At 35.1% G+C, this 16,180-nt stretch overlaps 1 protein-coding gene across 3 annotated transcripts; it reads left to right on the forward strand.

Annotated features, from left to right (window-relative positions):
- The first annotated feature begins 2,600 nt into the window (after positions 1-2,600).
- LOC107843330 (phosphatidylinositol 4-phosphate 5-kinase 9) lies at positions 2,601-15,872 on the forward strand. 3 transcript variants are annotated; one of them, XR_001666316.2, is made up of 9 exons: positions 2,601-2,729; positions 4,081-5,364; positions 7,796-7,963; positions 8,387-8,552; positions 9,056-9,166; positions 10,833-11,020; positions 13,593-13,750; positions 14,913-15,199; positions 15,417-15,549. XR_001666316.2 is itself a non-coding variant. In XM_016687567.2 (9 exons), exons 2-9 carry the CDS (start codon positions 4,124-4,126, stop codon positions 15,688-15,690), a joined length of 2,469 nt encoding a protein of 822 aa, XP_016543053.2. In that variant the 5' UTR covers positions 2,601-2,729; positions 4,081-4,123; the 3' UTR covers positions 15,691-15,872. The 3 variants fall into 3 exon arrangements, 1 of the variants encoding a protein (XP_016543053.2); XR_007046195.1 differs by having other exon boundaries at positions 14,913-15,171; positions 15,417-15,531; XM_016687567.2 differs by having other exon boundaries at positions 14,913-15,075; positions 15,417-15,872.
- Positions 15,873-16,180: the final 308 nt, after the last annotated feature.

Consider the following 16,180-nt stretch of genomic DNA (forward strand, 5'->3'; position numbering starts at 1 on the left):
ACGTCTTTCTTTCTTAAAGAGTTATTGATTTTGTAATATTTATTTTTAAAATGACTAAATTGAATAACCAAAAAAAGAATCAAAACAATAAATTTGTTTTAATTAATTTGATTTGATTCCGATATTTAAAATGTGACTTATTTGATTTGATTTTATTTTTGTGAAAAATTGACCAAAATCAAACAATGAATACTCTTACAAGAAATATTGACTTCCACTTCTGTGAATGAAAATGTAAAGTAAATAAAATAAAATTTCAAGTTTTAAAGAGTATATTGAATGAATAAAAATAAAAAACTAATTGGAGAAGTAGATAAAGAACCAAATACCACTTGGCCAACATGATAATTTTTTTTTGAGAAAATGAAACGTTTCGTGAGTAATAAGTGAAACCAACTTTTTAAATTTTGGGATAGTGGTTTGGTCAAAACTGGGTAATTTTCAATTAAGGAAGGTTATTTTGGGTATGAAAAAAAATGAAAAGACAATATCACCCTTATTTGTCACTTTATTTATGAATTTATCGGGCAAAAAATGCAATTCGAGTCCTTCGAGACAAAAATCCTCGAGTCAAATATAATTTCCCTTTAGTGTAATTTCCTTACATCATGCACTTTTACAAACAAAAAGTTTAATATCTTGGGCGGCATCATTAGGCTAAATCTTTCAATTTTTAACAGGCATCACATTTTTTTTAAACCTTTAATGTGTCTACTTGTACTCAAAGTTTAGCAACTACAAATTTATCTAAGCATTCTTTAAAAAAAAGGCGAAAAGTTCGTGCCCTTGATGTATTACTGCAAAAGTTTACCTTAGCATTACATAAATTTCTTCTTCGAATGAGTATAAACTTATGCATCAAACTCTGCCGCAATAGTGTAGCAAACTTCCCTTCCAATAGCATCCATTGAATAACTAAATGCCAAAGGGCTTGACGGAACCTCTAATTTCTAATATACGTACATACATATTTGTCATATGCATTAAAATTTATATTATTTGATCAACTAAAAAAGTATTTGTTTTTAAAATTATTTTTTATTTTAATTTTTGAAATATTAATTATACAATTATGTTTATGCAATCAATACAAAGTTTAAAATAATACTATAATTATATACTCCCTTCACTGACCATTCCTAAATAACTGATTTTTCGGATTGTGCACACCTTTTAAAAAACTACTAACTCTTGAAAAATAAAAGATGCGTCACCAACTTACCTCTAAATAAAGTTTATACTTCTTTCTAAGTTGACGTCGATTATATTTAAAAAGAAAAAGTAATTAATGATTTTGGTAATCTGAACCAGGCTGTTTGCAACGTAATTTAAATTCCTGGAAAATAAATTTTAACCACAAACAAAAATATATGAAGAAACAAGAATTTTTTTATTGATAAACGATTGTGGTTACAAATCTGTTCCTCCCTTGATTCTTCTCTCTTGATTTTCTCCGTAATTTGAGGGTCTCTTGATTTTCTCCGTAATTTGAGGGCCGTTAGTGGCTTGTTCTCGAACATAGGATGATCTCTTTATGAATATCCCATGATTTTATGGGATATTGGAGATTCCGATCTTTTTACGAATACCCACAACTTATGGGATTAAGGAATATGTTACCCTTTAAATAGGCAAGATTTAGGGTAAAGTAGTCTTCTAGAACTCTAATAGAATTTGAATTCTTATTGAAGAGTGCGCAAATTTTAGATATCTACAAATGCCCCTGCTTTAAGGCTTGTCGAAGTGTAGATTTGATGACGCGTCTTGAAGTACCAATAGAACTTCCATCTTTATGTGGTGGCTACAAATTTGCACATCTGGAGAAGAGATGAAGGACAGATTTGGTCCCACTGGACGTGCCAATTTGTTTGCAACATAATTTAAATTCATCAAAAATAAATTTTAACCACAAACAAAAATATGAAGAAGCAAGAATTTTTTATTAATAACGAATATGGGTACAATTCTGTTCCTCCCTTGATTCTTCTCTCTTATTTTCTCCGTAATTCGAGGGCCGTTAGTGGCTTATTCTCGAACATAGGATGATCTCTTTATGAATATCCCATGATTTTGTGGGATATTGGAGATTCCGATCTTTTTACGAATACCCACAGCTTATGGGATATTTAAGATGCCTGTTTCAGGAAACATGCTACCATTTAAATAGATAAGATTTAGGATAAATTAGCCTTCTAAAACTCTAATAGAATTTGAATGTCCACAAATTTTAGATGTATACACAGGCATATGAGAAATTTATGATCAAATATGTCAATGAACTTCTTGAAGGGGATAAAGTTGGGGATGACACTATATTTTAAGATTTTAGGGTTACAATTTACACGCACTCAGTCTATACACCAAATCAATACATGCATGTAATATGTTTGAATTTAGAGTTTATGTTACTTGATTAATTAATTTAATTACTTAATCATGATAAAAAATATTAATTTGATGTATACACAAGATTTTTTTAGTGCGTATAAGTTTTTATCAATTTAAGCATGCACTTATTTAAAAATAAAACGAAATCAACAAAGAAGCCTTATAATCCTTGTCTTTTATGGGCAAAAATGTCCTTTCAAACAGAAAACAGAACCCTGTGCTTGGGACTTGATCCGGACGGAATTCATACATATCACGAAGAAAACGAAACAAAAACTGAAAGGCAACTTTTACTTGTTCCAACTTTCCGTTTTTTCTCTCTACATTGCTCTCTCTTCACGGTACATTTCTCTCCCTACATGACACATTTTACTGAACCATATGAGTAGTATGTTTGTGTATAGTTTTATTTATTTGGAAGTGGAAAAATTAGACTGTATAATGTTGATTGTTTTGGAAATGGTTTGTTTCATTCATCGACTGATTTCAAATTTTGCGTGTCGTGAAAATTTCAATGCAGCACTAAAAAGAAACATTGGCGGAGAAATCTCTGTGAAAATTTTGTGTTGTTAATGTGTGTTTCATTTTCTGTTGTTCTGTAACTCTTTACAAGCTGCCTTGCCTTTTTTGATCATCTGCTGGAGGTTGGTTTGCTTTAATGAATGGAGATGGTGTCTTGAGTGGTCAATGAAGTTGATTGAGAATCACGAGGTCTCATAATAGAGTCAAAAACACTAGGTGATTTCTTCTTTTCTGTCCTAGTGATGGTGGACATAGCTACTTGATATCATTGCTGGTGGTAGATATCTTGTGGAATTAGTTGAGGTGCGCACAAGTTAGACTGGACACCATGATTATAAAAAAGTTAGAAGAAAAGAAATGGATACTAAAAAATTTAAGAGGATGGTGGGAAGGTGATTTCTAATTCTACAGTATTCTCTATCACAAAATGTAGGATCGGTTATATGAATACTCACGTATTATTAGTATTATAAGGATTCATCATAAATTGACCAGTTTTACGCAGGTGCCGGTCTACCACAATCCTTCTCCTTGATCTCGGATTAGTACCAGCTATGTGTGCTTGTTCTGAAAAGACAATTTTTCCTTCTTTGTTCCTTTGTTAAGGAGGAGCATAAACTGTTTGATCACTCTTCTTCTGCAAATTCTACCGCAGTTGAGGGCTACTAGTAGCTATGAAATGTATATTGGCAAGATTTTTTATTTTATTTTTAAAAATGATATGAGAATAAGGATCCCAAGTGAGTTGATTAATAGTTTTATGCTTAACCTATTAAAGGATAAATTTTTGTGTTGATTCTTGGCTGTTAAGATAGTGTTAGCTCATCATTTCGGGCTACAAACTTCCTGGAGATTCGGATGTTGTACTAGGTATACTCTACTTGTTCATATAATTGAGGTCAATATGATCTTATTTGCTCATATGTTCATGAATATTCAATTCATAGACCTTTTGTGGCATATGTGGTGTTGAATGTGACTTTCAAGGCTATTATTTCTTGAATGAGTCAACATAGTGCACAAATTATTGGAATTCTAGTCTAACTTCCTATTCTTATTCATGGACTCAGAAAAATTTGAAGTTTTTCCTTCTTTTACTTTGTAGTTTTGTTCTATAGGTCGATTTTTGTTTATCGATAGGTCCAATTGCTCTGCTTTTGTACCTTTCAGGCCTCTTCCATCCAATATAAAACTGAAACTTCCTGAATTTTTCATGTCTGGTTCTGTGACCAATGTTGATAATATTGGAAAAACACTTTCTTTGTCAGATAGGACAAAGTCTCTAGACTCTGTGTTAATTACTGACAGTAACTGCTCTAATAAATGGACAAATGATGAAGTCTGTCATAATTTTGAAAGTGCCAGCTTTAGAGTTAGGGATGTTTTCTTGCCAAATGGGGAATCATATTCTGGATCTCTGCTGGGGAACATACCTGAGGGTTCAGGAAAGTATGTTTGGTCTGATGGTTGTCGGTATGAGGGTGAGTGGAGACATGGAATGAGGCACGGGCATGGGAAATTAGAATGGCCTTCTGGTGCTGTATATGATGGTGAATTTTCAATTGGCTATATGCATGGCGAGGGAATGCATATTGCACCTGATAAAGTGATTTATAAGGGACGGTGGCGGTTGAACCTCAAACATGGTTTAGGGTATCAAGTATATCCCAATGGAGATTTTCTTGAAGGGTCCTGGATCAGAGGAACCCCTGAAGGACCGGGTAAGTATAAATGGGCGAATGGGAATGTCTACTTGGGTAATCTGAAGGGAGGGAAATTTTCTGGAAAAGGAACTCTCACTTGGATCAATGGAGATTCATATGAAGGAAGCTGGTTAAATGGTACCATGCACGGTGTTGGTGCATATAATTCGAGTGATGGTGGAAGTTATATTGGAACGCGGACACATGGACTGAAAGATGGAAAAGGAACATTTTATCCTAGTGGTAGCAGACTTACGGCTGGTCAGGAATTGTACCTCAATGCTTTGAGAAAACAAGGATTATTGCCAGATTTGAGAAAACAAAAACGAGTATCACATATTTCTCATGCATCTTCAGTAGATAAGGGAGATATTGGAAACAAAGGATCCCCAAGAGATTCATATGACAGGCTCTTGAAAGGAAAAATATTAAAGCTCGAGCAGTCTCGCCCCACTAATGTTACTTTGGAAAGACGATGGAGTCTTGAATTAGCTATTGAGAAGGTAATAGGAAATGATATAGATGGTGTGGACACTGGGAACAATATGGATGCTCCAATTTTGGAAAGAGAATACATGCAAGGTGTACTAATCAGTGAGGTTGTCCTAAATGATGGATTCTCACCACTATCTAGAAGAGCAGCAAGACGGAGACAAAGAAAACTTGTGAGGGAGTCGAAGAGGCCAGGTGAAGCAATTATTAAGGGTCATAGGCGTTACCATGTAATGCTTAGTTTGCAGCTTGGTATCAGGTATGTACTTACGGTTGCTCAAAATTTGTTTCCCTTGTTTATCTCTCCATCCTCTTTATAGAAGATTGACTTTTTTTTTTTTTGGTAATTAGTCATATTATTAATCACCAAAAGTAATCAATTACAAAGCTAAGATAAGCTTACACAGCTAGCTTCTCAAACAGAAAACTGCTACTAAACTAACAAAGTTAGAAGCTACATCTATCAAAAATTAGCCTGGCTGGGGCAGTAGCTCGAACACAACACACACAAGCGATTTTCCTAGCTATATCCTCAACTGTATTCTCAGTCCTCAAATATTCTGGTGTTCCTCTCCTTCCAGATAGCATAAAGGAATTCTGTAAAAACTAGTTTCCACACCTGTGCCTCATGACTCCTACCCGTAGTTCTCTGAATGATCCATTGATACATTGCAGTCCAGGTGGGGCATAAAGCTTGTGTACTAGCCAACCATTGTAAGAGTTTTCTCCATAGTGAGTTGGCAAAGCTACAGACTATGAATAAATGGCCCCTTTTGCTGGGCTTTGTTGGGGCTGTTTTCGATTGATTCCTTTTTGTTTGTCAAACTTAAGCAACAGATAAAATGGTAATATATAAATCTCATATACTATAATACCCTTTCTACATTTATTCCACTATCTTCTTTAGCTGCGGTCGTTAACAAAAAAGGAAAAGGAGAAGGAAAAAAAAGAGAGAGTTGAATTAGATATTCAGTTGGAAATGAAGTAGGGTTCATATCTGCATCCGCAAGTTCCTGTGGGTAATACTCATGGGTTCGTCTTGCGATTTACTTGAATACATGAAAGGACTCCTGTGGGTAAATCACTATGAATTGGAGGGAGGATGCATGTCTTTGATTTCAAGGCAACTCAAAGGAAGTTTGTATCTTCAGAAAGTTCTATATTTGCAAGTCAAAGGATGTTTACATCTTCCCAAAAGTTCTATATTTGCAAGTCAGGATATTTGCATCTTCCACAGAAGTTCTATTTACTGGAAATTCATTTAGGTGCTGAAAGTTGTTAAATTGTGTAGATAAAAATGAAGTAATATACCATTAAGGAAAAAAGTGTAGTCTCCTGTGATAAATAATTCATGTTAAACTTAAGAAAAGGTAAAATACATCATAGGCCAAGTAAAACAGAATAACAAGTTCCAATACTCAAAGGGTTGCAAGAATTACGTTAACGATGATAATCATGGTAAGTATCCTGGTAATTTGGTCACATCCATTTAGATGGCATTTGTTTGTGGTAACTTTTCTGAGATATCGCAACATTCTTTTTTCCAAAAATGTGAATTTGTTAAAGTTTTGTCAAGACGTTTGGCAATTTTTTCTTCCTTTCATAAATCTTTTATTTGAAGAAGTGATTTTGGTGTATTTTGAAAAGAGAAGTTTTTCTTTCACCCACCAAACACTCACAAATCTTCAGAAACACTAATCAACCCAGACATGTTTTCTTTTTACACAATTCTTTTTCCTAAGAAACTTTACATAGACTTTTCTGGGAAATTGTCTGTTGGCAGCAGGAGCAGACTACTTAATTAATCAGATAATAAGGAATTGAAGAAAGGGCAAATGTTAGAGCAAACCGGAATGTAAATTGATGATAGAAACTTCTTGTGTTAGTGGCGTTGGTAAAACCTTAACCTCCTCTATAATTTCATTGTGTTACTCCTGAAGTGTGAATAGTATTGGATGTGAGGACTGGTTTATTAGTAGGATCCATTTGTTAAATGATGAGGTTAACCATGTAGACACTTTTATTTGCTTTTGCCTTGCTTTCTCTCAAAATGCTGGGATAACAGATGCAGTAGAGGTTCGTCTACCACTAAATTTTTCCCTGCAATTTAGCAGATGATAGTATGCACTGATAATGTTGCTTATGAAATTCCTTTAATTTAATCATGCCCAGTGCGCTACACCGTTGTACCTATAATTCTTTTCTTAACTCAAGTATTTCATCATAAATGTACCAGGCTGGTTATTAAAATACATACAGACGTGTTTTGTGGCTCAGCACCTTCATATAACGTCTTCCCATCTATTTATACAAGAAGGGATTCTCTCTTCAAAAAAAAGTATAAATGAAACAAAAAGTATCCTTTAATACTCTTGTGATATTGAAAAGTTCCCCTTTTCTTCAAATCCAGAGAAGCCAAAAGAGACATAATGAGGTAGCGTTCTTTCAGCTACACTCTTCTCCTTCCCTATCTTTTTAAATGTCCAGCTTGAAATTAAATCATTAATAATTCTTGGTAACTCCCATCAAATATTGAATATAACTGAAACCATGGTCCATATATATGAGGTCCAAAGAAAGACAATCATACTGGAGAAAGGGTTACTGTCCTCCTGTTTATCTTATATCAACCTTTATGACCTGTTACGCTTATAGTTTGCGCATGTTGAAAAGTTTTGAAATATGAACAGATACAGTGTGGGTAAAATTACACCGGGACAAAGACAAGAAGTGGGAGCTTCTGATTTTGGTGCCCGTGCATGCTCTCGGATGTATTTTCCTAAAGAAGGATCTCAACTAACACCTTCTCATCGGTCAGAAGATTTCAAGTGGAAAGATTACTGTCCAGCGGTTTTCAGGTTTGTCATTTAACACCTACTACCTTCAAAATTTACTGCAATCTGTGATTCAATTGTTTTTCGTTCTTGAAGGCATGTCAACTGTGAGGAAACTTGGTTGGAATTCGGATCTGTGAATGTACATCTGAGTGACTTTAGTAGACAGGATATATATGTAAATCACAGCTTCATATCTTTTATGACTTCTCTCAGGTCTACTATCCTTTGTGGATCAGTTAAGAAAAGCTGTCTTCTGATAATAAAAGAAGTGTAACCAACATTTTTATTTGAATAACTGATCAACTGAGCTAACCCCTTGTATCCCTTCATAGATTCATTTTTGGGTGCAACTAATGGTCTCATAGAAGTCAAGCTAATTATTGGTATTTTTTCTGTGTTTTATATGTATTCATCAAAAAGTGAAATGGATTTACCTTCTTGTAGGAATCTGAGGGAAATGTTTAAGATTGATACTACTGACTACATGATGTCCATCTGTGGAAATGATCCACTTAGAGAACTTTCTTCTCCTGGGAAAAGTGGCAGTGTGTTTTTCCTGTCTCAAGATAGTCGTTTCATGATTAAGACATTACGGAAGTCAGAAGTTAAGGTGTGCAATCTTAACTTAAACAATTAAATCTTATCAGTTGATGTATCATAGTCTGCCAACTATTTACCAGGGTGGTAGTCACGATTTGTTCATTTTAGGGAAAACAGCTGCATGTAGTTGGAGAAGATCATTTTAGGCTAATTGGAGTCCTGCTCATTCTGAAGTTCATTTATCTCGTTCGATTGCGTTTGACAATATCGAATCTGGAATTCTGTTTCATTCTCTTTCAACAAGCCTCTTAAAGAGCTACCCTCCCCTAGTACTTGACATGTTCTCTTGTTCCCATTATTGTTATAAAGTTTCTTTTTTGATAATTAATTTTATTGCATAGCAGCACTAAGATAATGCTTATAATGTAGTTAACTTCTCAAAACAGCTTGTTGTATAAATCTCTGACGAATTCATCAGCATTCCTCTGATATTTGTAAGTTAGGTAAATGGAAAAGAGAACCTTTTCAGTTAGTGATGGTAATCATTCTTATTAACGTGCATTTTACTTGTAGGTTCTGCTGCGAATGCTTCCAAATTATCATCGTCATGTCAAGGCATATGAGAATACTCTCATCACTAAATTCTTTGGTCTTCACATGATAAAGCCCTCGAGAGGACAAATGGTATTAATTTAAAGATTCGCATTATTTCATCATCCTTTCTTGTACTTGCGAGTTTCTACAAACTGAGAAACATAAAGTTAGGATAACTCAAGAAGTTATTTTACATCAAGTGTGTTTACTGTGTAATAATGAAGACAAAATTTCATAAACTTTTCTTACAAATTTAAGAAGTTCTATCATAGAAACAAAAAGTGACTAATCATAAAATATCATATAACACATCGCAAAAACTATAAATTGATGTGTACATACTTACATACAATAACAACAACAACATATCCAGTTTAATCACACAAAATGGAGTCTGGGGACGGTAGAGCATACGCAGATCTTACCATCCCTGGAGGTAGATGTACATACTTACATGTTTAGATATTTAATTTATAACCAACTTATATGTTTCGAGTAAAATACATGACAAGTATATGTTTTTTTTACTTATCAAAAGGATAGATTAATCCATCCAAGTTATTATGCTAAATATATAAGCCAAATTAAAGCAATCAATGCCGAATGAGTTTTTCTTTATAACCATGGTGTTCGGGCCAGTTTGTGCGCACCTCGACTAATTCCATGGGATACCTGCCACCTTCTTCCAGGAATAGGTACCAGATAACTTTGTCCACCAAGGATAGAACAGATGGGAATAAATCACCTAGTGTTAATGACGAATGAGTTTTTTGCTTTTGTTTTTTATTTTTTCTTGAGATAAGACACAAGTACCCTCAAACTATACTTTTCCGTTGCTATGACACACCTGAACTTTTACGCGGGGGGCTCCTATTACCCCCTAAACTCATTTTTTTCTGTATTTTTGTGTTCCTTTTGTGCTGACATGACTATCAAGACAACACAAAAGGAGCACAAAGATATTCTAATACTTGACAGTCACTTCAGTAAAAAAGAGCACAAAAATATTGAAAAAGAAGTTTATAGGACTTCCATAAAGTTTAGGTGTGTAATAACAACTTCGGGTATAGTTTAGGGGGCATTTGTGCCTTATCTCTTTTTCCTTCTTTTGTTATTTTGTCTTTTTACGATTGATCATACATATTAATATATAATTACGGAAAAAATACATATCAATATATAATGAGTTGGTCACTTCTTTTTTTTTTTTTTTTTAAATTTGATCATATATCTTGTAGCAATACATCGTTGTGGTGGGGCCCTTCCCAGAACTGTACGCATAACGGGGGCTTTATTGCACCGGGCTGCCCTTCTTTTATCATACATCTTGTAGCACATGCGTGGGAACCAAAATCTGGGTGGGGGGACTCAATTACATTGGCAGTAAGAAAATCCTCCATCCCGATTATATAACTCTTCTTCCATTTTGCACGTCCTAAAATTTTTGGCACCATTCCATTTCTATACAACTTTCACGACGTAAACTATTCAAATTTTAAACTTCTTTGTTCAAGTGTTATTTTACCCCTTTTTTCACTTTCACTAATATAATCCATATGTCAAATTTATATTTTAAACACAAATACCACCATATAAATGAGATGAACGAGTTTCATTCTCCCCCATTTCCTCTTCATTTATTGGTTTTGGTTCCAGGAAACTTTTTTTTACATACATTCCCTCGTTTGAAGAAAGAATGTATTGACTCTTGCATATAAAAAGCTTAACTCTTTTCCTTTTTCAATAACATTTGCAGTTCCGCTTTGTAGTAATGGGAAATATGTTCTGCACAGAGTTAAGAATCCACCGTAGATTTGATCTTAAAGGTTCTTCACTTGGACGATCTGCAAACAAGGTCGAAATTGATGAGAGCACAATTCTCAAGGATCTAGATTTGAACTACTGCTTTTATCTTGCGCCTTCTTGGCGGGAAGCTTTACTAAAGTGAGTCTTGGTAAAATATTCCAGATTTTGCATGTATTTTCTCTGATGTTTATGTACTTCTTTTCTTCTTACTACCTTATCCAAACAGGCCTTCACGTGATCTCTAAAATAATATCTGAAGGTTTTCCTACCATCCCATAATGGTAGATCTTCCATAGCGCGTCTTGTAAATATCACTGAATGTTCATATGTTAGGACTTCTTCCTTTCTTAAAATCTCTTGTCTAGATTTAACAAAATTTCATTCTTAAGCTTGATCTAGTCCTTTAGTCATCTAGCATTTAAAATAGAAAGTACCTTGTGCAGTTAGATATCCAAGGATTTGAACAGCACCACCATGCTTTACTGAACAAAGTGGCTCCCATAGCCCTTTGGTTAACGCCCGTCACTAGCATGATACTTTTGGGGCCTTTTGATAATTTCAAACAATTCTTTTGTAACCAAGGAAAGACTAATAAATTGCAGTTAGTTGAATAATTACATGACTTTCTGGTTTGACATTTTCTGTTTACTTGTATTAGGCTGTTAGAATTTTTCAACCACTATAGCAGTATGCTTTCGTAACAGTTCCGCATCATTCATCTGATCAAATATGGTGGAAAGTTCTGGCTTAGCTCATACCAAGTATTTTAAAAGAATGAAATCTTTTCTTCTTGTTTTCTCAGTTCTTCTAGGATGCAGGTAGCCAGTTCTAGTATTTCTGCATGTTACTAAGAGTATTGTTTAGAGTGCATGGATCTATTTAGTGCTCTCTGTGTAATTAGTTATCACTTGCATTCAGTAACTGTTAAGAGTATTTCTCTTTATGCTTGATGATCACTGACTTCACTAGAACCTTTATGTATTCATGTTAATTTACTTCAAGTATTTCTGCAAATTTAAGAAGACAAAGTAAAGTTTCGAGTGCATGGATACACCTGGGACTTTAACCTGGAATCAAGTAATAGTGATGTTCGAAAATCATCTGCCAAGTCTTTCACTTTTATATGGTCACAGGATTCTCACTAGAATAGAATGATAATGTGAGAAATATAAGAGAAGAATATTAGTGAGTTGTGTATCTACATTATCATACTAAGACCCTATTTATGGACACTACATTCTAATCCTTTTCCAAGTAGGACATTACGTTACAATCCTTTCCCAAATAGGATTCTATAACTATTCCTATCCCTAATCCTATTCTAACACTCCCCCTCAAATTAGTGCTTACAAGTCATATGTGCCGAGTTTGCTACAAATGTAAATAATATGAGGACCACTGAGGGACTTGGTGATGATATCTGAAAGGAAACTTGTAAGATCTGCTCGGGACGTTTGGGCGACTTCTACTGAAAAGGAACAAACCAAAAAAGTGGTCGAAAAAGTACTAAACGTCGCCCAAAAATTCCAAAAGCTAGTATAAAATATGAGTCATCTTGATACCAAGAGACGAGTTGATCTTGAGCAAGAAAGTTGCCGAAAAACTGATCGGAATAGGCTCATGCGCCAGCGCATGGTCAGATCCTACCGAAGGTGACGATCTCGTGGGTGGCGCGTGGGAGATCGATTCATAGTGGAGCTGATGGGGTTTGGTCGCAGGAACTGGACCTCTTGGTGGTGTTGGTTTTTGTTTTGCACAACAATAATGAAAAGTGAAACTACGTAAATCAGATCTGAGGAGTCATGGAAAAGAGGCACGAAGCTACACAAATCAGATCTGAGGAGTCACTGGAACGACGCACGGTGCTAGGCAACTCAAATATGATAAAGTAGTCCGGAAAGATGCACGGTGCTACGTAATCAGATATGAGAAAGTAGTCACCGGAAAGATGCACAATGCTATGCAAACCACATATGAGAAACTAGCCACCGGAAAGATGCACGGTGCTACGAAAATAAATAAAAGAAAGTAGTCACCGGAAAGATGCACGCTGCTATGCTAACCAGATATGAGAAGCCATCAGATAGAAGCACGGTGATCCAATTTTTGCTAACATAATCATGGGCCAGAAGGGCGGCGTATATGGGTCATAGCCGCCTGCTGGCAGCAGAAGCTTTTTAATTTTCTACCAAGATTGTAGAAGCTCTGATACCATATGAGAAATATAAGAGAAGAATATTACTGAATTGTGTATCTACATTATTACACTGAGACCCTATTTATAGACACTACATTCTAATCCTTTTCGAAGTAGGACACTGGGATTCTATAAACTATTCCTATCCCTAATCCTATTCTAACAGATAGAAACATTATGACTTCATGCAAGTTACTGTGGTAACAAGTATACAATGATGTGTTAAATAGTTTTCTCATTCCATAGTTTAATGACATAATCAATCCCATTGTTAGTTTGAAGAGATCGTGAGGGGAAAATAATTTTTAAACTTACGATGCCAAAGAAAGTGTAGAATGTCACTTGCCAATGTGGAACTATGTTTTTGATGTTTCTTAACCTTTTTTAGTAGTGTTCCAATTGAAAGTTGAAATAGTTGGATGAGTGATTTGAAATAATTTTTGCTTTTTAATTTCAACCAAAATCCTTTTAAATGCTCTCGTTCTGTTTGTTGACATTCATGTACTTGTTCAGGCAGATTGAGACCGACAGCAAATTTTTGGAGCAGCAGCACATAATGGATTACAGCCTATTGTTAGGTGTTCATTACAGAGCACCCCAGCATCTACGATCTCCCATCTCATGCAGTGGACGTACAACAACAGAAGGATTGGGAATCGTTGCAGAAGATGGTAGGTTCTTTTCTGAAAGATTATAAGTAATTATGTGGTTGAACTACTCTGAGGCTAATCACCGTAAAACCGGGTAAATTCAGTATCTGGCGTCTTTTAATTTAACTGGTCCGCAAGATCTGAACAATAGTAAAATCTAGAGTACTTATTTACAAGTGCCCTAACACCAATCTAATCTTAAAAAATAAATTCCAGAGTACAAAATTGACAAACTTTCTGATTTGGTTGTGTGGTGAGTATGGAGTTAGAAATATTGAAAGATTCTGGAACAGCTAGTGGATTAAAAAGGACATTTCTTTCAACATTTAGGCAAAGGTGAGTACCAGTTAATTCTCACTAATAAATAGGGTTGGGAGTTATTCTCTTGTAATGCTATTGATTACTTTTGGGACCTTTGTAAACCACAAATGTGAGATGACTAGTTATGTCAATTTGTTCAAACCCATGGTGGAACCTTATTTCTAGTGACTCTGAGTTTCAATTTACTTTAGTATTTCCATGTATTTTGAACTTCTCCATCTTGCTCATTCCATTTCTATAGAAGTTGGGCACACAAATCTAAACTGCAGGTCAATGAAAAATCATCAAATTATTTTGAAAAGGAAGTGAAATTCCTCTCCCAATCTTAAAAAGAATTGTCCAAACAAGTACGTTACATAGGCAATGGAACAATAAAAGATTTTATATCGTACAACGAATCTGTCGTCGACTCATTCTAGTAATAGACCAGAGGTTTAGGGTTCTTTTTCTGTTAGTTAATGTAGTTTGTGCATATTTTGTATACACTGATACTAGATGTATTTATACAATCCAGAAGTTTTGTATGTCCAATACTGGGAGTTCTTTGTTATTACTTTTTTTTGGTTATGCAGAAAGAATAATAGTTTCTTTAATGTATATTACTGATCTCCCTTTATAATCTGTGAGGGCGAGCGATCACCAGACGCAGAGCCACATATATTTACGGGTTCGGAAAAAATCAAATAGCTTTGGCTCTAACTTTTTTCTCGAATAAAAATTCATTTACTATGTATAGTTTTAAATAATCTATCCAGAACTCAGTGAACAAAAAGAATTCTGGTCCAGAGTGCAGAAACTAAAAGTCCTGGATTTGCCTCTAGAACTGGTCCTGTTTCTGAACTTTTTATTTTGTTAATTACAGAGTTTCTGGAGGATGACATATCACCCCAAGGCCTTGTTTTAGTCCCTCGTGGTGCAGATGATAATTGTGTAGTAGTGGGTTCTCATGTCAGAGGCAGCAGATTGCGAGCATCATCTGCCACTGGTGACAAGGAAGTGGATCTCCTCCTTCCTGGGACAGCAATGTATTTTCGAAAAGCTTGAACGTGCTACTTTCCTTTTGTTAGCGCATTTTCAGCACGCTTACAAAACCATGCTAGGACAATGTACTGCAGAACTCAGTAGGTTACGACAATCACAGTGCACCGAGTAGGTTTAAGTATGAATACTATTGTTTATTAGGAGTTCCATTGCACTTAAACACTGTACTAAAACAGACTTTGTAGTTGATTCGGCATGAAAGTTCATGAATCTTATACATTCACCTTAAGGAATGCAGATTTTTGGCTATTCCACATGTAAAATACTATTGATTAGTTTTACCGTATAATGTTTTAAAAGTCACTTCTTTCATGTCCCTAAGCAGGCTCCAGATTCAGCTTGGAGTGAATATGCCAGCAAGAGCAGAACACATACCCAGGAAAGGTGATCTGATGTTTCTTGAAGTATACGATGTTGTATTGTATGTCGGCATCATTGACATATTGCAAGAATACAACCTACGTAAGAGAATAGAACATGCATACAAATCAGTTCTGTTTGACTCTATTTCTATTTCTGCTGTGGAGCCAACATTTTATTCACAGCGTTTCCTACAGTTCATCCGAAAAATGTTTCCTGCACGTTCAGTAGTAAATTAGAAGAGTGTATACTGTCATTTACACCTCATACTTATCCTTAAACAAGGGATTAGTTCCATTACTTGTTTGTAGTTGGCAGATATTGACAATGTGCAAGACGGATTATGTATATAGTGATTTACTTATTTTTTGGAAGAAAATAAAGTTTTACTCTTCTGGCAACAATGGAATCCTTTTGTTTACTGCCATTTGATGTTCTCAATAGTGTTTCTGTATTTTATACTTCAGTTTACTATTATGAAGATACCATCAGCACACTGACTAGAATTTCAATTCAGTAGAGAGGCAACTATAGTTGAAACGGAGGTTGGCGGTCTGGATACGCCTGACGTTGTCAGCAGGTTAACTTTCCAAGACATCGCTGAAATATATAGATACATAAATGAAAAGGATCTGCCAAGAAGGTAGATTGATTCCGAAGATATCTACGAAATGTATAGGTACATGGAGAATGTATCTTATTAACTCAGATTTGGCTATTGACCCTGCC

The sequence above is a fragment of the Capsicum annuum genome, chromosome 10 (genome assembly GCF_002878395.1).
Source record: "Capsicum annuum cultivar UCD-10X-F1 chromosome 10, UCD10Xv1.1, whole genome shotgun sequence".
NCBI classification, from domain to species: Eukaryota; Viridiplantae; Streptophyta; class Magnoliopsida; order Solanales; family Solanaceae; genus Capsicum; species Capsicum annuum.